The sequence below is a fragment of the Arabidopsis lyrata genome (genome assembly GCF_000004255.2).
Source record: "Arabidopsis lyrata subsp. lyrata unplaced genomic scaffold ARALYscaffold_8, whole genome shotgun sequence".
Taxonomy (NCBI): Eukaryota; Viridiplantae; Streptophyta; class Magnoliopsida; order Brassicales; family Brassicaceae; genus Arabidopsis; species Arabidopsis lyrata.
Genome location: NW_003302548.1, coordinates 17,072,778 through 17,097,046, shown reverse-complemented (window position 1 = coordinate 17,097,046; position 24,269 = coordinate 17,072,778). Strand labels below are relative to the sequence as shown.

The 24,269-nt window shown below is 35.8% G+C and overlaps 5 protein-coding genes across 10 annotated transcripts; 3 read left to right on the top strand and 2 right to left on the bottom strand.

Annotated features, from left to right (window-relative positions):
• The first annotated feature begins 1,316 nt into the window (after positions 1–1,316).
• Positions 1,317–2,871, top strand: LOC9302177 (probable serine/threonine-protein kinase WNK11). Of its 2 annotated transcripts, XM_021015949.1 has the most exons (3): positions 1,317–1,430; positions 1,683–2,198; positions 2,297–2,871. In XM_021015949.1, exons 1-3 carry the CDS (start codon positions 1,428–1,430, stop codon positions 2,717–2,719), a joined length of 942 nt encoding a protein of 313 aa, XP_020871608.1. In that variant the 5' UTR covers positions 1,317–1,427; the 3' UTR covers positions 2,720–2,871. The 2 variants fall into 2 exon arrangements, with proteins under 2 accessions (XP_020871608.1, XP_020871609.1); XM_021015950.1 differs by lacking the exon at positions 1,317–1,430 and having other exon boundaries at positions 1,469–2,198.
• Positions 2,872–4,274: 1,403 nt separating this feature from the next.
• LOC110225794 (receptor-like serine/threonine-protein kinase SD1-8) lies at positions 4,275–6,916 on the bottom strand. The gene is given in 7 exon segments (XM_021015794.1): positions 4,275–4,643; positions 4,745–4,895; positions 4,977–5,036; positions 5,038–5,203; positions 5,300–5,507; positions 5,593–5,726; positions 5,820–6,916. Coding segments are annotated over 7 exon segments (2,019 nt in total). The 5' UTR covers positions 6,901–6,916; the 3' UTR covers positions 4,275–4,424.
• Positions 6,917–11,768: 4,852 nt separating this feature from the next.
• Positions 11,769–14,360, top strand: LOC9302176 (heterogeneous nuclear ribonucleoprotein 1). Its single transcript, XM_021015944.1, has 5 exons — positions 11,769–11,983; positions 12,070–12,162; positions 12,268–12,513; positions 12,677–13,790; positions 13,899–14,360. Exons 3-5 carry the CDS (start codon positions 12,292–12,294, stop codon positions 13,910–13,912), a joined length of 1,350 nt encoding a protein of 449 aa, XP_020871603.1. The 5' UTR covers positions 11,769–11,983; positions 12,070–12,162; positions 12,268–12,291; the 3' UTR covers positions 13,913–14,360.
• Positions 14,361–15,512: 1,152 nt separating this feature from the next.
• Positions 15,513–20,073, top strand: LOC9300474 (protein TORNADO 1). Its single transcript, XM_021015936.1, has 2 exons — positions 15,513–18,459; positions 18,540–20,073. The coding sequence occupies exons 1-2, from the start codon at positions 15,691–15,693 to the stop codon at positions 19,911–19,913; spliced, it is 4,143 nt and encodes a 1,380-aa protein (XP_020871595.1). The 5' UTR covers positions 15,513–15,690; the 3' UTR covers positions 19,914–20,073.
• A 262-nt stretch (positions 20,074–20,335) lies between these two features.
• Positions 20,336–23,442, bottom strand: LOC9302175. 5 transcript variants are annotated; one of them, XM_021015946.1, is made up of 3 exons: positions 23,271–23,378; positions 22,782–22,855; positions 20,336–21,818 (listed from the first exon to the last, which is right to left on the bottom strand). In XM_021015946.1, exon 3 carries the CDS (start codon positions 21,795–21,797, stop codon positions 20,580–20,582), a length of 1,218 nt encoding a protein of 405 aa, XP_020871605.1. In that variant the 5' UTR covers positions 21,798–21,818; positions 22,782–22,855; positions 23,271–23,378; the 3' UTR covers positions 20,336–20,579. The 5 variants fall into 5 exon arrangements, with proteins under 5 accessions (XP_020871605.1, XP_020871606.1, XP_002864397.1 ...); XM_021015947.1 differs by lacking the exon at positions 23,271–23,378 and adding an exon at positions 23,197–23,215; XM_002864351.2 differs by lacking the exon at positions 22,782–22,855 and having other exon boundaries at positions 23,271–23,442.
• Positions 23,443–24,269: the final 827 nt, after the last annotated feature.

The window sequence follows — 24,269 nt, the reverse complement described above, 5'->3', positions numbered from 1 at the left end:
TACTTTCACAAGAAAGTCAAACATGCGTCCCATGACTAGCCGCCTTCGTGGTTTTAGGGTCTGACTGGTTTAAACGCAGCGGTTGCGGTTGCGATTGCGGGAGTTTCCGGAAGCGGGCGGTTACGGTTTCAAGCGTTATCAAGCGTTTTGAACGACTGGTTTAGCGTTTGAAAATGGATGCGTTTGCGGAAGTTTTATGACTGGTAAACCAGCGGGTGCGGTAGCAGTTAAATAAAAAAATGACTAAAAAAATAAAAAATATTACAAAAAAAAAGAAATAAAAACACCAATATATTATTATGATAATATTAGAAAAATTGAACATGCTTAATAATTAAAACCATAAATAAAGTACTAAATAATTATTCAAAAATAAAAAAATTTTATAATAAGATAGTACTTTATGCTGGGTCGTTAACACCAAAAATTGTATCAAGTAATGGGACAAACTGTAAATAACGTTGAATTCAATCAAAAAGCAAGTAATTTTCTATTCGAGAAAACAAATCGAAACATATATTCAATCAAAAAGAAAAGCAATATATAATGAAAGAAAAAAATATTCAAATTGATTTTCATCAGTTTGGGTGGAAGACATTGAGAAAATAAGGTTTTAGAATATTGATTAGGGTTTCTGATGAGAACGTGATACAAAGATGAAAGATATATATAAGATTAATATATTTTATAATAATTATAAGTAAACGTTTGATTTTTTTTTTTTTTTTTTTTTTAAATCCAACCGCTACCGCTCGCAACCGCAAACGCTTGAGGGAAGAAGCTTTTGAATTTAGCGATTTCGAGCGGTTTGAAGCGGTACGGAGCGGTTTCTATGATTGGTACCAACCGCTAACAACCGCAACCGACCGCTAGCAACCGCTAGGAGGGTGTTAGCGGAAGAACCAATCAAGCCCTTAATAGATTGAGAAACCTCCAAAATTCTCTAAATTAATCTTGATCGTCCAATTGATAAAAACCGACTGGTCTAGTTTATGCGTTTTAAGTTCTGACACAAAATTTAACCCCAAAATTTATTTTTATTTTCTATTTTAAAAAAGCACAAAAGAAAATTTGAAAACACAAAATGACCAAATCTGTTTCAATTAATTTTACAATTTTTAACTTGTGAACTTTTTTTTCCCATGTTAACTCAAATAATATGGTATCAAATTTCATTATTATGTTAATATTTTCCCTAATAAATTCGATGTCAACGATTTGGTAAACCCTTGAAGAGTCCAATTCCAGATAAGCACAGAAAAACAAAAGAAAAAAAAGAAAGAAAGAATATTTACTGGTATATATTAAAAATCACACACAATCTCTTCCGTTTCTTTGGTCTTCAAAAGCTTTCCCTAATCTAACACGCTCCGTTACGTTTTCTCCTTTACGAAAAGCTCAGCAAAAACAGCTTTAAAGCGATTTAAATGGTATGTGTTCTTTCTTCAATCTCTTAATGTGTGTGTGTGTGTATGTTCTAGTTGGAGTTTTTCCGGTTTATTAGGGTTCTTATATACATGTTACCGATCTAGTTTTTTTTAAAATCTTCGATTTGATACTAGTACATGGAAAACTGAATTTCTAGGTTTTTATCTGAAATTTTATGATAAATCGTTTAGATTGGAGTACTAAAACCTGTGAAATCTTTGTCGTTGTGAATTCTGACTCTGTTTTACGAACAGATGACTTGTGCGAGCTCCGATGACAATGACAGTGAAAAGGACAAGGACTCGGAGTCTTTCGTGGAGGTCGACCCGACTGGTAGATACGGTCGGTACGGCGAACTTCTTGGCTCAGGCGCCGTCAAGAAAGTCTACAGAGCCTTTGACCAAGAAGAAGGCATCGAGGTGGCTTGGAACCAAGTTAAACTGAGATGTTTTTCCGACGATCCAGCCATGACAGAGAGGCTTTACTCGGAGGTCAGGTTGCTTAAGAACCTTAAGAACAGTAACATCATCACCCTCTATAAGGTGTGGAGAGACGAGAGAAACAACACCTTGAACTTCATCACCGAGATCTGTACCTCCGGGAACCTCAGAGAGTACCGGAAGAAGCACAGACACGTCTCTATGAGGGCTTTGAAGAAGTGGTCGAAACAGATTCTCAAAGGCTTGGATTATCTCCACACTCACGAGCCTTGCATCATCCACAGAGACCTCAACTGTAGCAATATCTTCGTCAATGGCAACATCGGCCAGGTACAAAAACCTATCTTACTTAAAATTATGCTAAATATTTTCTAGTCTTTTGTTTGTTGGCTAGTTTGATTGAGTTTTGTGTCTTGATTGAAAACCAGGTCAAGATTGGTGATCTAGGTTTAGCTGCAATTGTGGGGAAGAACCATTTAGCTCACTCCATCCTCGGGACACCAGAGTTCATGGCTCCTGAGCTATACGAGGAGAACTACACTGAGATGGTTGACATTTACTCGTATGGAATGTGCGTTTTGGAGCTTGTCGCACTCGAGATTCCTTATAGCGAATGTGATAGCGTCGCCAAAATATACAAAAGGGTGAGCAATGGCCTCAAACCAGAGGCTCTCAACAAAGTAAATGATCCTGAAGCTAAGGCATTTATTGAAAAATGCATCGCACAGCCGACAGCTAGACCTTCTGCAGCTGAGCTCCTCTGCGACCCGTTCTTTGATGGGATATTAGATGATGATGACGAAGACGGCGAAAACAATGACAACACTGGAGCTTGTCGTATTGTTTCTTGATGATTGTATACAATGACCCTTTGTTAATTTTTGTCCTATGGTTGGAGCTGTAATTTTTTACCGATTCCAAATTTCCAACCATGAGATACAACAGAATCTGTAGTTTAATTTGAATCTTTGAGAAAGTTTTGTAAAATTATATTGCTTTATGTTTTAACTTTTATAAAATGAAAAAAAGTGTTAACGTGTCTTTAGTCAAGTGGTTAAGTCTATTTGACTTTTTTCACCGAAGTTCGACTTACACCTATGGATCATGGTTTGTTGATCTAAAGATGTCAAAAACAAGTTTTGTTAAAAAAAAAAAAAAAAAAATGTCAAAAACAAGAAAATAACAAAAAAAAAATTTGTATTTAACAAGTTGCAAACTTTCTTGGGCCCATATACATGATCTTCTATCGATATGATCCGGAAAGTATAGTGTTGGTTGTTTTTTTTTTTTTCCCTCTTTTATTTTTCTAAAAAACAAATGGAACTCTCCGGACACATTCACGTAGGATCTCTCAAGCTTTATCATGGCCTTGGTTTTATTAAATTTGAATACGGTATATTCGGAGTCAATTAGTAGTCCGGGATTAATACAAAACTAACATACACAACATGCGATATATAAGATAGTAGGTTAAATATTTGGTTATCAAAGATAATAACCAAATGCTCATTCAAAAGGGTTAGTTCTTATGTCAATAAAAAGCGAGCGACCAAGGCATTTAATTCGTAATGTCTTCAAGGCAGAGCGAATTTGAAAAAGTGCTCCCCAACAAAGAATAATGTAAAATGGTTCTCTCCGTATCGGAGGAAAATGATGAAGGCGATCTCCAAAACGTATTGCCTTCAACGTCGGAACAGATCTCTGAAAAGCAACGTGAGCTGAACGGTGGCAGCAATTAGTAAAAGAACCAGTGGCGGAGGATGGTCCGGTAGCTTCGAGTAGATCAACACCAAACTTTTTTTTTTTTTTGGTAACCCAGGTATCAACACCAAACTATGAGAGCAAACACTGATGTTAATTTGAAACAATTAAAACTTGAATTGTTTGTAACTTTTTAATGAAAATGTGTTTTTACTAAGGTCTAACTAAATCTAATATATATACCCATTTTAATTTAAATGATTGAAATGTCTCGTGAAACTCCATAAGGTTATGTCTCTACACTGATCGGTTTGGCTTTTGTAGATCTTCTTTTTTCTAAATCGTAGTATTCCGACTCTTTATATATAAATATATATTCTATGTATTCTAGCTGAAGAGGCACAACATTTTGGGCGATTTTCTAGTTTTTAAGGTTGTTCATCTTTTCATAGTTTTGTTTAAGAGATTTCTCTAAACCCTTTGTGAATCTATATTCAAACACATGACCTCTTCTTCTATTGTGATCATGTGTACTGTGCTCATATGTGAGTAGTCCTATCATTGAGTTTTGCAAGTTCTACTTCTTATTTTTTATTTTTTAAGAAATATATTAATAATTGGACTTTGCACAAAATTTGAATCTCATTATGTATTCAGAAAATACTCTCTTCTTCTTTTTCTTTTTTTTTTTTTTGTTAAAAGGCCTTCAGAAAATACTCTTTCAGATTATTAAACTCATTACATTAAAATTCAACGATTCCCATTTAAATCATCATCTTTAACCGACAATTAAAATTAACCGGAGAACCAGTACCAAAAAAAAGTCAAAAGCAAACCCCCGATCTCGGCATTGCTTCAGAGATCACCATAAAAACCTGGCGGATTTGGCTCCGGAATGATCTCCGTTTGGCTTAGGAGCATCAACAGGACGGAAGACATTACTGGTCTATCCTCTTGACGACCTTGAACACACCGTAGTCCAATTTGGAAGCACCGTTTGACTTCATCGGATGATGGATCTATCATGGGATCTATGACACATGCCCACTCTCCCTTGCTCCATTTCTTCCAAGCCTGCAGTTGTTAGTAAAATTTATGAATGTTTTTTTCTTTTTCTTTTCTAGTTGCTTTTGACTATAACAGAAGAAGATCGACTCTAAAATCAATCAACTTACGTAGCTTAGAAGACTGAGACCATCGTTTGCCTCGGCGAATCCTCTGTTTCTCTTACCGGATAAGATCTCAAGAACCAATACCCCGAAACTGTAAACATCTGACTTCACCGAGTATGTCCCCTCTTCCGAGTATTCCGGAGACATGTAGCCACTGCATAATTAAAATAACACGATTAAACATCAAAGTTATAAATCGAAAGATGATGATGATAATCTTTTTGACTGCGCTTACCGCGTTCCGACCACACGTTTCGTCTCAACATTGTTATTGCCCCTTTCAAAGATCCGCGCTCGAGATCTTCGGGATCATATCTTTATCAAGCAAGACGTTGCTTGGTTTAAGGTCCCTATGTATGATCAGAGTTCCCGAATATTCGTGAAGATATAAGAGTCCACGAGCAACACCTATGACAATTTCAAATCTCTTGGGCCAATTTAGCTTATCACTTTGGGTTTCGTCTACAAATAGATTATAAAAAAAACTCTTGATCAGATTAGTGTCCTTGTCATAGAAGACATTGAACTGTTATAACATAAACAAAACAAAAAACTCACCAAAGAGATAGAGATCGAGGCTTCGGTTCTCCAAGTAGTCATATATTAACAACTTCTCCTCCCCATTAATGCAATAACCGAAAATCTTAACCAGGTTTAGGTGTTCTACCTTGGTGATCAGTTTGAGTTCGTTCTTAAACTCATCAGTGCCTTGATCTGACGTATTTGACAGTCTTTTCACAGCAATTTTTTGACCGTCAAGTATTCCCTGTTTAAGTTATATAAAAACTAGTGTGATGTTTCTTCTTTTCAATACAAATTTGTGTCGGTACTTTATATAATTGATCCGGTACCTTGTACACGACACCGAAACCACCTTCTCCAAGCTTATTAAAAACAGAGAAATCATCTGTGGCACGGGATATGGTTTCGAAACTCAACAATGGAAGTTCCGTATTCTCCACTATGTTTTCTCCAGACATATTTTCTGTACATGAACAAATTTAATACGAACGTTGCTCTTAATACATTGTATATAAAATAAAATAAAAAGATAAAAGGTCGTAGCAAATTTAATTACCAATAGGTGTTGCAATAAGCTTGTCATCACTGCAGCTCAGTGGGGCTTTCCTCACACACCCATCTCCCTTGTTTTCCAAGGCCCATGCTTCCTGGTCCTTGGGCTCAAAACATCGCATACACTTACACGCCATTAATATGTCACAGTAGCTGTAAGGGCCGCAAATTCCATAGATATCGCATTCCTCAGCCACAGAATGCCACAACAGGTCCCATTTCAAGGATGTTTCATTCCACATAAGCTGTTGTACGGAGGTCAATGTCAGTCTGGATGTGTATTTACTATCCGACGTCTGGAATGAAAACGAGACCTCTTCCTTGTTCGCTGTTAACGTAAACGTTATATACGTCAAAGGTTGGTTTCGTGGCACGCCAAGAGATACTACGCCGTCCCATGGACTTACCCGTTTCACTTTGGATCTACCAGACCAAAGGAACAATGCTGGAAAGCCTCGAGTTCTACGTGCAGCTTCGATTTGATAAGTAAATTCGCCGCTTGACGGATCAGTTAGATCTTTCCAAGAGGTCAGGAAACTATAACGCCCCGTTCTGAGCTTCCAACCGAGTTTCATCCCTGGAAGTAAAGTGTTTGTTGGAAAATCGAAACTTTGCCACAAAACCTTATTACCACCATCTTTGTTATTGGATTGTCTCAGCACGAGATTTCCTTCGTTGAGAAGCTCTGCCACAATCGGAGATCTCTCACTTTCCTCTGTAATACTCGTCGACCAAACAACAGTATTCGATTGGTCAGAGAGAAGGATGTTGGAATTCCACACGCGGATGGTTCCTATAGGATTGGAGAGAGGGTTGTCTCTGTTTGCAACCCATACATAGGTTCTTTCGGAGATTTTCTTATACCAAATACCGAGATACCAACGATCCTCATCCGGGGAACTGTACTCAGGTTTGAAGATACCAAGCTCGAAGACCTCATTATGAGACACAATGGTTTTGTTGCTAGAGATGGTAAAAGGTTCTGTAGAAATCAAAGAAGTACCGTAGCTGAAGAATACAAAAAATGATGAAATGAGAAATGAAAACAGTACGAAAGACTGAGGATTGTTTTTATTTTTCATCATCGAATCTGTTCTTCGTCTTTTCTTTTTTTTTTCCCTCTGTTTATTATATTATGAAACTGTATCAACTTGTTAAATGAAGAGAGTTATTTCTACACTGAAGAAGACTTTTTGTCACACTTCAATTAATCCTATGGAGACAGAGCACTAGTTTCATTGTACTGATGAAGAAAAAGAAGGCCATGTTCTAAGTCTTTCCACCACCTCAACCAATTGCGAGTCATCCACACCATAAATCACTTTGTCCATCTTGTGACTATGCATGCTTCTCAATACCATCATGCTTTCTCTATTTACCTACGAAAGTGATAGATATAAATATGATCATATAACGTACCACCTAACCATCTCATATTCGTCTGTCCATAGATTTTGGCCCGGTTTGATACTTTATTACTTTAACTTACAATTTGCAAACACACCAAAAATCTTTAAAATCGCTAATTTCTAAAAATTTACCATTTACTTCTAAAAATGCTGATTAATCATAGGAAGTCAAAATATTATGCAATATAACTATTTTTCACTGACGTATAAGTTTGTAAAATTTTGGTAAATAATATGTTATATCGAAGTTTTCGCGACGAAAAGTCCAAATCTACTTTTAATTTTTTTTTAAATATAATGTATAAATTAGCAAAAGTTGCCTTTTGGAAGGGTCTTCTTTGTATAAACCCTTTTATTTGTTTTATATAGTTTTGTCAAAATGTTGAAGAGGACTTGAGAAGAGATTTTTTTTTTTTTTTGGATTGAATTAAGCAGTTATATACTCTTACACACGTCATGTCTATTTACATCTGTTTCACAGCTTGAAAATGCTCTTAAAAAATATACAATATTACGAAATAGTCAACTATTTATGTAATGATCATTACATTGATCAACTTTTACAATTTTGCAAAATTATTATGAAATTTCAAAAAAGTTCTTTTTCTAATACCGTATTTAAAAAATGTCTCTTTCCAATAACTTAATAAAAGAAATTGGAGATCTACATAAATATTTGTATAATCTTATAAATGCATACATAATCTATCTTTATATGTATGTAAAAGTCCTTATAAAAATCTTATAAATATCTTATAAATATTTTGTAAAACCTTTAAAATATTTTGTAAAACTATATAAATACTTGGATCGAATTTCCGAATAGTATTACTATCTAGAAGCACCTTACAAACCTTATAAGACTTTATAAAATTTTCAGATTTAGTAAAAGACATTTTTAAAAATGAGGACAGCGGAAAGAGTCATTTTTAAAAACTCATTTCTAAAAAGGACACACTAGAAAAGATATTTCTCAAAATTTCTAAAAATTACAAAAATGCGTGAACGTAAAAATTGTTGAATTTCCGATTACAAATGTATTTTGTATCATAATCATAAAACGATCAGAGATGAACGGTATGAAATATGTATTAATGGTGTGTATAACAAAATTAGGTAAGAAGAAAACCTTGATCAATAATCTAATAAAAATTTGTCCTTGCAAGTTTTTTTTTTTGGTAAGATTTGTCCTTGCAAGTTGCAAGTTGATAAAGCTTGCAACAATTTTAAATGAAGAAAGATATTAATAACCAAACGAATTATTCCAATGTATAAAAAAAATTTCAATGGCTTTTGCTACTCTAACCTTCCCCACCACTATTTTTTGCTAGGTATTTTCCTTTGCTTTGAAAGGAGAAATTCCCTTGATATAAAAAAATAGAATTGGATAAATAGTGGGTTCCATCGTTTCTATGGTTACTTCTAAAACGGTGAGGTCCTCTCTATACACCGGAGCTCCTTCTTTTAATTAATCAATACTATTGGTAACTTGTACAATTCACATTCTTTGGCTCTACCCCATGAATATTCCAGTAATAGGTCTTTCATAATGAGATCCCCTTTATAAAAATTACAAAAATGCGTGAACGTAAAAATTGTTGAATTTCCGATTACAAATGTATTTTGTATCATAATCATAAAACGATCAGAGATGAACGGTATGAAATATGTATTAATGGTGTGTATAACAAAATTAGGTAAGAAGAAAACCTTGATCAATAATCTAATAAAAATTTGTCCTTGCAAGTTTTTTTTTTTGGTAAGATTTGTCCTTGCAAGTTGCAAGTTGATAAAGCTTGCAACAATTTTAAATGAAGAAAGAAAAATAAAAACAAAGATATTATAATCTTTAAAACGACAACTTTGCATGAAAATTTAAAATTCCAAAAAGTTGGTGTCCTTCACATAATCACACCACACACCACCATCACCATCACCATCACCATCATGTAAGTATGTAACACCAAAAAAGACAGTTGTTTCAATATAATACTAATCATTAATCATATAAAATTTCTAATTTAAAAAACTTTTCCTAGAAAATAATTATTTAGACCACCTTCTAATTTATGTTCTTCTTCTCCCTCGTTTTCTCCCATCTATATACTTAAGAAGTTTCCTATTTATTTGTGATTTAATAATTCTATATTCAATATTATTTTGATGGAAATGCACTGTCAACCCAAATAATTTTGATGTTTTACTGATTTATTCACAACATATAATAACAATTTAAGAAATATATAAGGAACGAAATAACTAAAAAGTGTCTGTCTATAAAATTGTCAAAGTACTCCATTAATTTTTGTTGCTGTCAACACAGTACTACAAAATCCAAATATTTCAACTTTCATGAGTTGATGATTGTTTATATTATACATCATTTAAATACTCCATAAACATCATTAATTAGGCTAGGATTTGCCTACACACAAGACAAGTTGTATTTAGGTCCCTGTATTATCCCTCCAATGAACGAATTATTATTTTATTTTAAATTGCAGTAAAGTTTTGTTAAGATGTCAGGATACAATTCAAAATCTCTGACCACTAAGTTAGATTAAGGTGCTTAACAGCTTAAGTATAACAATTGGTTTACTATATACATTTAGACTGTTTTTGTTGTTTAAAATGATGGGAATATTATCGAATTAGGCCTTTATTGGGCCAAAAATTTCAAATTGGGTATTAGTTGCCGGGACTTCCAAAAGTAGGCATTTAGAGGATAGACAAAAAGTCTATTTTACCCCTGTCTTCCCTTACCTTTGCTTCTTACCGTCGTTACTTGTATCCGATAAACATCCTTTGCTTCCGACAACAACCTAGCTTTTCCGACCACCACAATCGCTTCTCACTGTTCTGCTCGCTCCGTCTCTGTCAACTCCATCAAACATCGTCACTTTAAATATCATGAACACCATCTCCTTCGCCTCCGACTCGTCTCCGCCACCGTTGGAACCATCTCTTCCGGTGAACGCAGTGGATTCAATTAATCGCGTCTTGAATAAAGGATACTAAACCCTAAGGGGATAATGTAGACTAAACCCAAGGGCTCCAATTTTATGTCTGTTCTCTGCTTCCACCATCTCTAATGGTATCATGAACTCTATTGATCAGAAAATTAAACCCTAAGAAAACTAGTAATTGGTGAACCCAATGGGAAAAAATTAAACGAACTTGGAAAAATGAGACGAACTGTCGTCATCACATATTTGTATCTCTCTTATGTGTGTGTTCTTCGAAGTTGGTCATCGGAGAAGGAGACGATGGACCTGCAATCAACGGAGTAGCTTCATATGTTCATCATGACGCGAGAGAACAGAGAATCACGGCGAGAAAGACAATCAATTGGTTATGTGATAAGGGTAAAATCGATTTTTCGTTAGTTTGAGAAATGCCTAAATCAGCAATGCTGGACAGACATACCTAATTTGATAATTTTTTGGGGAAAAATGCCCAATCCGGTAATTGATTCTTAAAATGATAGAAAGGTAATGTTACAAAAACATTTTTTTTACAAAAAACAAAGAAAAATGAAAGATTACAAAATTCATAGAGCTTGTAACAAAAAAGGGTATTTGGTCATCATCGACTCATTTTTATTATTTATTTTCTTTTGAGAAAACAAAAATATTGGGAAGAATTCGTCCAAGAATAAAAGTTACGCAACTTTAAACAATATTATAAAACTGTAAAGTGTTAAAAAAAAAAAAGTCTAAAATTTTTCTATTGTTTATTTAAATCTTTAGGTAACATATAAATAATAGGGATATTATGGGTCTCCATGATCATGATAGTAGTAATAGTCTAGTCTTAATTCAAGAATTATATTTAATATCAACTATCTAAATTGCAACATATTGAATTTTGAATCGTTATTTTGTATATTTTTTTTTCCTATATTTAGATTTGAAAATGTTTATTAAAAAAGAGGTCGTCATCATCTTCTTTCTCTTACAAAATCCTCCCACAGAAAAAAAAGATGCTTAACCCATAAGAAAAGCCAAATCTCAAGTCTTTTGCTCACAATTTTTTTCAACTTTTTTTTTTTTAATTGACCTATCTCTTTCGTCAAACACTTTTATTTCCTAGTAATATTTATTTTGATTATTCTAATATTAATTGTCAAACACATAAAATTCTTAAACTTACCAAAAATAATTATTTCAAAAATTTAAATATTAAATCTTACCAATAAATATGAATAAATTTTTTAATATATACACTAGAATTTAATGCATACTACAAAAAATACTTTCCAAAAATTAAATTTTACTACAAAACAAATATAATCAATAAAATCCATAAAACAAATTCGAATAATCTTCTACTAAATGAATACAATATGAAACAAATATTGTTAATTTGTCACCAATCCAAATTTACAAAATTAAAAATTTGTATGATAAAACCAAACAAAACAATTTTATAAATTTCAAACATATTAAAAATTCATAATAATTAATATATATAAATATATAAAAATTTAATAAATTAAATAAGATAAAATATACCAATGCATATACCTAGTTATGTGAGACTAACTATTGTTCTCTCTCTTTTCTTTTTAATTATCAAAGAAAAAACTCTTCTTAATGGAGACCATTTACAGATAAATTTAAAGGAAAGGTTTTTAATAAGCCTTAGAGATTAGAGAGAGAGAAGATGTTGTTTATTATTATAGGATGAACAAAACATCCTCTGTTTCTCTATTCATCTTTTTCTCTACATTTCCTCATCTGGGTCATCTCCAAAAATGGTGATTTTTTAAAAAAAACTTTCTCGTCTTTAATAATTCTTCACGTTGCTGGGTTTTTGGTGATTTGGTGATGCTTTCTTTTTCAGATTTGAAGATCACCCAAATTCGCAATTTGATTAGGACAACAACAACAACAACTTTATTTATCTGATTCCGTCTTAGATTTTCAGACAACAAAAGTATGTTGTTTCAAGTCTTCGATTTTTTCAATTTCATCTCTCGCTGTGATTCTCTCCTTACTCGATTATTGTTTTTTTTTTTTGGGTTTCTCTGAATTGGAGCAGAAGCAACAAAAAAAGAAGAAGAAGATGGAATCGGATCTGGGGAAGCTCTTCATTGGTGGGATTTCGTGGGATACAGATGAAGAAAGGTTAAGAGACTATTTTAGCAACTATGGTGATGTTGTTGAAGCTGTGATCATGAGAGATCGTGCCACAGGACGTGCACGTGGCTTCGGCTTCATTGTCTTTGCAGATCCTTGTGTCTCAGAGAGAGTGATCATGGAGAAACACATCATCGATGGCCGCACGGTTAGTGATTTGAATCATCTCTCAATCTTTCAGCAGAATAAAAAAGTTCGGATCTTTAAGATCTTATTGCAACTTTCTCCATTGTGCATTTTGCGTTTTTGAATGATTCTGGTTTGGTTTAGTTTTGTTTCTCAAAGTGTAAAGATCAATTTTGTTTTTTCAGGTTGAGGCCAAGAAGGCCGTGCCTCGAGATGATCAGCAGGTGCTAAAACGACACGCTAGTCCTATCCAACTTATGTCACCTGTCCATGGCGGTGGTGGTGGAAGGACAAAGAAGATCTTTGTTGGAGGTTTACCGTCTAGCATTACCGAGGAGGAGTTCAAGAACTACTTTGATCAGTTTGGTACAATTGCTGATGTTGTCGTAATGTATGATCATAACACGCAGAGGCCTAGAGGTTTTGGCTTCATCACATTTGATTCAGATGATGCTGTTGATAGGGTTCTTCACAAGACCTTTCATGAGCTCAATGGGAAACTAGTCGAGGTCAAAAGAGCTGTACCTAAGGAGACTTCCCCTGTTTCTAATAACCGAAGCCCGCTTCCTGGCGGTCTTAACTATGGAGGCGGGTCTAATAGGATTTCTGCTAATAGCTACTTTAATAACTTTGCTCCTGGTCCTGGTTTTTATAACAATCTAGGCCCTGTTGGTGGTCGGTTTAGTCCTATTATTGGTAGTGGTAGAAATGCGGTTTCTGCTTTCGGCCTCGGTTTGAATCATGAGTTGAGTTTGAATTTGAATCCAAGCTATGATGGGACAAGTTCTACATTTGGGTATAACCGTATTCCAAGCAACCCTTACTTCAACGGTGCTTCCCCGAACCGTTACACCTCTCCAATCGGGCACAATAGAACTGAGTCTCCTTACATTTCGAACAATAGAGACTTATGGGGAAACAGAACCGACACTGCAGGTCCCGGTTGGAACTTGAATGTCCCGAATGAAAACAACAGAGGAAATTGGGGACTTCCTTCTTCTGCTGTTGGTAATGATAACAATGGCCATGGAAGAAACTATAGGACAAGTTCTGGACTTTCCTCGTCCCCATTTAACGGTTTTGAAGGTTCTATAGGGGAATTGTACAGAGGCAGCTCAGTTTACAGCGACTCAACGTGGCAGCAACAACAGCAGCTAGCGTCTCAGTCTTCTCACGAGCTAGACAATTTGTCTCGCTCTTACGGTTATGATATTGACAATGTAGGTTCAGACCCATCTGCAAATGACTCAGAAGTTTACAATGGAAGCTACAATGTTGGAAATAGACAAACTAATAGAGGTAACAAAAAAACCTAACTTTGTTCTTCTTCTCAATAGAATTTCTAACTTATGATACATTTTGATCGCCATCGAAATGTTCTGATCAGTGATTTATTTACTTGTTTAGGTATTGCGGCATAGGTTATCAAAAACCAAGAAAACAAAAAAAAAGTTGAGAGATTTGTAGATTGAAAGCAACCAATTTCAGTTGCAGAGTTTGAAGAGGTTTTCTTCTCATGACAAAGACACCAACTTTGTTGATCACAGTGTGAGTCTTTGCCAAAGATTCTGGATTGCTTTCTCTTTTGTTAGTCCAAAAAAAACAAAAGAGAAAAACAAAGAACAGTTTTTCTTTTCTTCTTACATAAAGATCAGATCGTAGCAGCCAAAGATACTACAAGGTGGATTTAGATCTGCTTTCAAAGTTCTTCTTCTCAAAAACTTTTTTTTTTCTTTCATAGAAATAACCAAACAAAGATCGTAGAATTTTCGATCAAAGATTCTTCAGAGTTCTGTGCTCTGTTTTGTAATTTTACTTTCTTTTTTTCTTATTTACAAATTGAATTGTTCATGAAAGCTTTGATTTCTTTTTTAAATTAGCGTGGGAAAATATATTGTGTAAGAGAGGGATATGACTATTTTGTTGCACGTATCCCTAATGAGATATATTTACGTTTTTTTAAAAGCTATTTTTATGTTTAGAATTTGTGCCTTTGTGGAAGAAAATTTTGTATAAAAACTCTTTTTTATAGATTTAGATCTTTCAGGTAAGTAAACATTAATATTCCATACTCTATTTGGAAATAAACTAGAACAAATATAACTAGGTGGCTTGTCTAGGTCATAGAATCCGTCATAGAATTGACTGAAATATGTTTTGAGAAGCAGGGCCGGTCCGAAGTTTCTAAATTATTTTTAATGCCCTACGCATAATTAATAATTTGGACCTTTTTGTTAATGTAAAAAAAAAAAAATTCTCCCAAAAAAAGTGTTTAACAATGTGAGACCCTAAGCGGTGGCTTCACTTGCTTGCCCTCCAGACCGGCCCTGTTGAGAAGTTTACAATATTCCATTCTCCATCCTGCTTATGTTTACTAAATCATGTTTTGAGAAAATTGACCAGCATTTTTCTTTCTTTTGTGGTAAACAACATTTTATTTTTGTTTCGATACAAAGTATATCTTTGATCGATATATGATTAATCTATGTTTCAGTTCCAAATATTTGTTTATAAGTTCAAATTCAATAACGAAGAAGCTTTCATTTTATTTTAGAATTAGTAAACAACGAAATCAATATCATTACAGAACATGCCATAGAAACATCTAGGTCCCATTAACAAGAATCGGTCCAAAACTTTTGCGACTTTTAGGCCTCCTTGCAAAAGCTTTATATTGGGACTTTTAGGCCTTCTTGCAAAATCTACATTGCAGATTTATTATTTTACGTGAAAATTTTAAACAGCAAATTTACTAAATTTTCTTCATTGTCAATAATTTATTTTTTCTTTTTGATGATAGCATTTGTGGATTTGTTTCTTATATACACACACTATCTATACCATATTATAATGTTCAGAAATATAGAATTTTATTTTTTTATAATTATGACAGAAACAACTTACATATTTATATCTCTAGCTATTTTTAATTTATTTAAGTTTCATCATAATGTAATTGATGATATGTAACTAATTATCAAAACATTACAAAAGAACTACTTGTCAAATTCTTATAAAACAATGTATTGCTAATATTTATTGATAAATCAATAATTTAGTCAATATTACAGTGACCCAACTAGTAAAAATAAAAAGTCACCCAACATTTTTCAAACTCATCAATATCGAGATTGTGTAATAAATTTTCATAAAGAAACTAAAATCCTCAACTTTACCTTTCTTCTCTCTCTGCCTAAAGATGGAATCAGAGCCAGACCAAAGCTTCAAAGACCTCTCATGGTTTCTTCAAGCAATCAAAGACCCACAACAAACTTGCTTCAATCTTCAAACCCTATCTTTCTCCTCGTACGGAAAAACCACGCATTGTCAGGTAATAACAGAGAGCTCCATGAACATCAACGTCACTAGAGACAACCTCACTTCACTTTCCCAGATCTTCATCGAGCTAGCAACATCCTTAGAGACGCAGACATCTCTCAGGAACCTGGAATTCGAAGGAATCTCTTGGGAAATCGAGCTGTTGCAGAGCCTGGGTTTGTTGTTAGACAACACCTCGAAGATAAAGCAGCTTGCTTTCAGAAAGAACAGGTTTAGTGAACAATGTCTCAACGAGCTCTCAGAGATTTTGAAAAGAAACAGTTTTTTGAAAGAGGTTATGTTCTCAGAGTCGAGAATTGGATACAGAGGAGCTACGCTTCTTGGATCGGCTCTCCAAGTTAACGATTCGTTAGAGGAATTGCAGATTTGGGAAGACTCAATTGGGTCAAAAGGAGCTGAAGAACTCTCCAAGATGATTGAAGTGAACTCAAGTTTGAAACTTTTCTCCATTTTCGACTCGAGTCCTTTCACTGCCACGCCATTGATATCTGCTGTTTTGGGTATGAACAGAGAAATGGAGGTTCATGTTTGGAGTGGAGATCACAAACGAGATAGAAGCACAAAGCTTGTTGAGTTCTTGCCTGAGAGCAACACTCTGAGGATTTACCAGATTGACATTTCTGGTTCTTGCAGAGTCGCTGCAGCCTTGGGGATGAACACAACCGTGAGGGCTCTAGACATGACGGGTGCAAAGCTAAACTCGCGGTGGGCGAAGGAGTTTAGATGGGTTTTGGAACAGAACAAGACTCTTAGAGAAGTGAAACTTTCGAAAACCGGGCTTAAAGACAAAGCGGTTGTTTATGTTGCAGCTGGACTTTTCAAGAACAAGAGCTTGCAGAGTTTGTATGTTGATGGAAATCGGTTTGGGAGCGTTGGTGTCGAGGATTTGCTTTGTCCATTGAGTAGATTCTCTGCTCTGCAATTACAAGCTAACATCACATTGCGGTCAATTGTGTTTGGAGGTTCCAAGACAAAGATTGGAAGAGAGGGACTTACCGCGGTTTTAAAGATGGTGACAACAAATGAGACTGTGGTTCATCTTGGGATTCACGACGATGCGAGTCTGGGACCTGATGATATCATACATATCTTCAAGACCTTGCAGAAGAACTCGTCTTTAAGACGGTTTTCGTTACAAGGCTGCAAAGGGGTAAGAGGTGATAGAGTATTGGAGGCAATCACAGAAACATTGCAGATTAATACATTGATTGAGGAAATTGATTTAGCGAGAACTCCGCTTCAAGATTCAGGGAAGGCAGATGAGATTTATCAGAAGCTGGGACACAATGGTAGGAAGATAGATGAAGCAGAGATGGATGATTCACTCAAGGATATGCCACTTACTGAGCCAAAGAGCATTAGAGCTTTCCTCTGTGGACAAGACTATGCAGGAAAGACAACACTCTGCAACTCTATACTGCAAAGTTCCTCTTCTTCGGGTTTTCCGTATGTGGAGAATGTGAGAACTTTGATGAATCCTGTGGAGCAAGCGGTTAAAACAGTTGGTGGGATGAAAATAAAGACATTCAAGGACGAGGAGACAAAGATCTTGATGTGGAATCTTGCGGGGCAGCACGAGTTCTTTGCCCTTCATGATCTTATGTTCCCAAGCCCATCTCTCTTCTTGATCGTATTGAGCTTGTTTAGGAAACCGAGCAATAAAGAACCCAAAACACCAGCAGAAGTAGAAGAAGAGCTTCAATACTGGCTTAGATTCATCATTTCCAACTCGAGAAAAGCGGTCCAACAATGCATGAAACCAAATGTCACAATTGTTCTCACGCATTCCGACAAAATCAATCTGCAATCTGAAAGCTTTCAGGCAACTGTGGGTTGCATTCAGAGACTGAGAGATAAGTTTCAAGCTTTAGTGGAATTTTATCCGACTGTATTCACAGTTGATGCAAGATCATCTCCTTCGGTTAGTAAACTCACACATCATATTCGGATGACTAGCAAAGCCATCCTTCAAAGAGTTCCTCGGGTTTATCAGCTCTGCAATGATATGGTACAGCTCTTATCAGACTGGAGATCAGAGAATTCAAACAAACCTATTATGAGATGGAAAGCCTTTGCAGATCTCTGCCAGTTTAAGGTTCCTTCCCTGAGAATAAAGTCCCGTAACGAGAACATTGAGATTGTGGAGACAAGACGGCAAGCTATAGCCACATGCCTCCACCAAATAGGAGAGGTTATTTACTTTGATGACTTGGGCTTTTTGATACTAGACTACGAATGGTTTTGTGGGGAGGTTCTTACTCAGTTGATAAAGCTTGATGTAAGAAAGCAAAGCACCGGGGAAAGAAATGGGTTTGTGAGCAGGAAAGAGCTAGAGAAGACTTTGAGAAGTAGTTTACAGAGTCCAATTCCAGGGATGACCTCAAAGGTACTTGAGCACTTTGATGTGTGTGACCTTGTGAAGATGATGAAGAAAGTAGAACTTTGCTATGAACAAGACCCTTCCAGTCCAGACTCTTCATTGTTAGTTCCATCGATTCTCGAAGAAGGCAGAGGAAAGACACAGAAATGGCAGATAAACACACACGACTGTGTTTATTCAGGCCGGCATCTCCAGTGCGATGATTCAAGTCACATGTTTCTCACAGCTGGTTTCTTCCCTCGTTTACAGGCAAGGGATCAAAAGCATTTTTCTGTTACTTTCATCTCTTTAACTCAAAACCTTACCAATCGTTCATATTGCATGCACAGGTACATCTTCACAACAGAATCATGGAACTGAAGAACCAACACGGGGCGACTTATAATCTTGAGAAGTACCTCATAGCTATAACGATCCATGGCATTAACATTAGAGTGGAGCTTGGAGGACAGTTTGGAAATTACATTGATGTTCTTGCTTGTTCAACAAAGAGCTTGACAGAAACTCTGAGGCTCATTCACCAGCTAATCATTCCGGCTATCCAGAGCAGCTGCCAAGGTGTAATCCTTCTTGAGCACATCATAAGACCACAATGCGTCCAGGACTTGACTCCACCGCGATTCCGACAAAGTCAGTTTGTTTCCCTCCAGAGACTAAAAGAAGCATTGTCATCAGTTCCTGCAGAAACTATGTATGACTATCAACACACATGGGACTCTGTCCTAGATTCAGGTAAGACTGTTCTAAGAGCCGGATTTGATTTAGCCCGCAACCTCCTCTCTGATGATGATTTCAGAGAAGTATTGCAAAGAAGGTACCATGATCTGCACAACTTAGCTCAAGAACTACAAGTTCCCACTGACGAAAACCCCGAAGCAGATAATCATGTACCGGTGACCAATGAGCTGGAAAAAGTTGATCCTAGCTTCGGTGGAATCGCTAAGGGTGTAGAAGCAGTACTTCAGAGACTTAAGATTATCGAGCAAGAGATACGTGACCTGAAACAAGAGATCCAAGGACTGAGATACTATGAGCACAGACTTCTGATCCAGCTTCATCACAAAGTGAATTACCTTGTCAACTACAATGTCCAGATGGATGAAAGAAAAGTTCCAAACATGTTTTACTTCATCAGAGCAGAGAACTACGGGAGACGATTGATCACATCTATGGTTCCTGGCATGGTTGCTCTAAGGATACACATGTTATGCGAATTTAGACGGGAAATGCACGTTGTAGATGATCAGCTTGGGTGTGACGTGATGCAGATAGACAACCAAGCTGTGAAGTGCTTGGCTCCATACATGACAAACTTCATGAAACTGGTGACTTTTGCATTGAGGATAGGAGCAAACTGGGCAGCTGGGATGGGACACATGATACCTGACTTGGGCCATGCTATCGCTCACCTAGCCAACCCAGCTGTCATGACTGGAGCGGCCGGAGCTGCAGGAGCCATGGGGGTCGCTGCTGCATTGGGTAGAAACCGAGGCAGAGATAGAGATATCCAGGAACAAGAGCAAAGAGCAGCTCAACAGTGGCTCATTGATTACTTGAGGGAACAGAATTGCTCAACAGGAAGGGATATTGCAGAAAAATTTGGCCTGTGGCGAGTTAGATACAGAGACGATGGGTCCATCGCCTGGATCTGCAAACGGCATATGATCACCAGAGCCAATGAAGTGATCCAAGTTCCTCTCTAATGGTTGCTAGCTAGCTACAAATAAACAGTAAGAGAAAGTAGTTTAATTAGGCAAAACCATTTTCATTAAATTCTGTTGCCTTATGATAATGCTTTGAATCTTTTACTTATTTACTGTTGAATCCCTTATCTTTATTACCAAATGGTATAAAGACAGAAAAGCAACCTCAAGATCCTGTGAAAAAGACACTTCAACTAACCAAAGAACATCCAAACAATTGTTCTCAAGATTTTTTCAGAAAGCTAAATCATTGGATCCTTTGCCTCTCTCTCTCCCCACCTATGGGACCTCCTCTTTGATGGTCACAAAGAAAAAACAGGGCCAGAGAGTGACAATCACACCATATAATGATTGTACGAATAATTAAGCACTCTTAGCATTTATCACTATGTTTTAAAGATTCTTGTGGATGTAAAAATCAGTAACTCAGAAAATACAAACATGATTAGGCAGCAGAAATTCATATAATGCGGACATAGTTCTAATAGAGTAAAGGCTAATGATACATAATAATAACTCACACCAACTAAAGCATCAAGCTGACCAGATGGGAGATACAACATCAAATAGTACATTATAAAATTACATCATTAGGATTAGTCTTTCTTCATTAGAAAAGTCTAAGAGTGACCTGGGTTCTTCCTCTGAACTTGGTAAAACAGATGCTCAGAAGAAAGGCCTGCTCCCATAGAACACACGGGATCCGTTGTTGCTCTTCGGTGTTGGCTGCATCTGAGAATCAGAGCTTGAATTCTCTGATTTTGTTGGGCTATCAATGTCCAGAGGAAGCTTCATCTTAGCCAGTGAATCAGTAAACTGTTGCATGCTTTTCATGTACATGTCGACTATATCCTGCTGCACCACCTTTGACTCTGGCTCAACCTTCACAGTGAGGACGGATTTCACAATCTTCTCCTCCGATGTCTCACCTGAAGCCTCGCTGCCTGACTCCTGGGAACTCGCTTTGGAGTTCACGACAGAGAGATGTTCATGGTTTGGTGTTTCTGTAGCGGAGTGAGCTGAAGCGTGGGGAGAAGCAGCTCCATTTGTTCCAGTGCTGCTCTCAGGTGAATCTTGCCTCAGTATAGAAGTGACAGAATTGGTCACATGATTCTCAGCATCGGAAGTAACCAAGCTGTCAGAAGTTTCTGAGTCAATAGTGGAACAGGAGATCCCAAAATACTCGGAAACCATCTTCTCATTTTCATTAGCGACATTAGGATCTGGAAACTCTATCTTCTCCAACTCACCCGGAACTGATTCAGACCCTTCTGGATCCTTGGTAGTTTCATCAACAGAAACAGACGAAGGCATAGAGGGAAGAACCATCACTTCAGGGTAGGATCCATTATAGGAGAGTGACAATTGAACAAAACCAGCTGGCGAATGGTACAGATCAGTGGAAGAAAGAGAGAACTCTTTCTCGAGTTTCCCATTCTGGAAGAGCAGTTCCGACATAGGAACCAGAGTAAAACCAAGCAGCTGGTCTTCAAGATAATTCTTCACCCTGCTCATCATGTAAATCTCACATTTGAGGGAAGTGTCCAGAACCCTGACATCAAGCTTAACATTGTCATCGAAAACCGGATTCCTCCCACCACCATTGATGATTTTGGTTGAGACAGACTTTTCAGGATCACTTGTAAGGCAGAGCTTGGCATAAACGTCTTGCTTGTGATATATACAAATGTTATGGATATCCCTTGCCTGATGGACATAAACCTCAAGAGTACCAACAAGGTCTTGCCGGCCACAACTTTTAGAATCTTTCCCATTGGAATTTATGCCATTCGATCGGTTTCCATAGCTCTGCACAGAATTTGCGTTCTCATTCTCTGACTCACCAATCTTGAATGGTGAAACAACAGATTGTGGGGAGTCCATAGCAAAACCTAAGAAACAATCCTGCAAAAGATGAAGGCCTATTAGTATCAGCACATGTAGATGGAGTCTATTGTTGGCAACTTGCACATCCAGAAGAGAACAAAAGTGAACTCTGTGTCCATGATATGTACAACACCAAGCTGAGCAATTTGTTAATATATACACCATGCCATGGTATCTTCAGCATGCAAAGGGCTATTCTATAATTATGATTGCGCATATAAATGGAAGCCAAAGAACATGTTTACGGGATCTCGTGAAAATATATCAGAACGTAATGTAAACCGAATGATCAAGTTTTAAAATAAAGATTTGGAACCGAATGATCAAGTTTTAAAATAAAGATTTGGGAAAGAAAACAAAGCTAGAAATATACACCTGAAGTTAAAAGCTTTTGAAAACCTTATGTAAGAGAAATGTTTATTAATTTGGCAACAGAAAAATCAAACACCAACCAAAAGGACAGTTTGATGTCAAAATCAGAGTTGAGAACTTAGAAGTTTGATGTCAAAATCAGAGTTGAGAACTTAGAAGAGCAGAGCTAATAAAGGGAATCTCAAGAACAGTGAAACGAACTCTCCTCCTGCCTTAGATCCCAACTCACAATAAAGTCACTTGTAATTCAAGATGGAAGCGTCAATAATCAACTCACAGCCAAAATCCAGAGATCAAGTTCAGATAACAATTCACAAGCTAATCTCACCATGTATAACACATTCAACAATAAAGAAACTTTGAACTAGAGTCATGTTTAGGTAAAAACAAGTCTTTAAATTCAAACTCTAACCAAGTCAAACAATTCATGAGCGGTTTCATACAATAAAGGAATCGACTTTTTCTTAATAACAACAAGGCATCAATTAACTGAAAGTTTCAAAATTTCGTGCTCGATCCGATCATAGAAGAAACTTAAAAAAATCTGGCCACATCTCGCAATCAACACAAACAACAGAAGTGGTAAATAATTACTTAAAGAAAACTTGCCTAAATCCAAAACCAAGCTCTGATCCGCAACTTGGAAAACCAAAGTAAGAAGAGAAGGCAGCTGATTGATTTCTCTGACAAAAAAAAGAGAAACTTAAAACAAAACAAAAAAAAAGGGTAAAAGAGACAAGTCGTAGTCGTGTAAGAAGATGATTGAAAGAAGAACAAGCATGTGGGTGGGTTACATAAGAAAAAGTTAGAAACCAACAAGACAATTTTCAAAGAGAGTGTTAAATGCAAACTGTTAGTAAGTTGACAAAAAAAAAGATCAGAGGGTCGGCGGAAAGAAAGAGAGATAAGATTAGGGTTTAGCACAGTCACTTCAATGGCGGACCACTAAGGAAGGTGGGACATAGACTTCAAATTTTCAACTGTTTCGGCTGTGAAAAGTTAGATTGATAGCTATAAGCTTTACCTCTTTTTTGTTTTCATGACCATTAGAAAAAAGAAAGCTTTACAATAGTACTTCACGCGGATGAAATCACTTACAGAGATATTTGGAAGATGGAAAAGCTGTGAGCTTTTTTTTTTGCTGTTGGCCTGGCAAAAGCGTTAATGGAGTCTTGCTGGTTCTTTTTGTAAATTTGCAAAGTTATTGGGAGAAAAAAGGAAGAATAAGAAAAGATAGAAGAGAAGAGCGTTTTTTTTTTTATTATTATTCGGAGCTAATGGGCTTTGGGGCCTACACGTCAGTTTTTGGCAAAGCATATCAAGTGATTATCACATGATCTTTAACTTTAATTATATTTGGCTTTTTTTTTCCCTGTAAATATAAATGGGTTAATAATGTAGATGGTAATAGAAATATAAGAATTAAATAAAAAAAATGATATATATTTTTGACATAAATTAAAATTTGTATGAACATTTTGACAATTTTTTGTTTTATTTTTGATTGACATTTACTGCATTGTTTTATTGAATGTATTTTTAGAGATATATATTTAATATTCACGTGAATGAATAACTAATATTATGTTTAAAAAAAAAGAATATACTAATATTAGATGTCTACATTTTTTACATGGTGGCGTATGAGTTATGTGTTATGCACATGATTATTAATTAACAAAATATAAAGCTCCGATATATATTTTGTTTTTTTGTTAAAATAAAGCTCCGATATATGAACCGTAAGAACTTAGTATGTAAAAACAAATGACGTATGTTAGTTAAAATGAAATGCAAATATACTTAAGAATTTGTAAAATAGTATGGAATTTATGAAATAAATAAGTGAAATTGAACTGTAACTATTTTTTCTTCAACTATATAAAGTTATAAATAATATATTATTTTTCTTAAGAAAATGAGTGGATATGAATGCATGAGTACACAAATTAAAGTTAGATATGATATATAAAAGTTAGAAAATATTGGAGATGTGTAGAACCCACAAGAAAGCTAAAATAATAAAAAGATCCAAAAAGTGCTGATTTTTTTTTAATTTTATAGAGTATCGTCATTATTCATGTGTAAATTCAATAT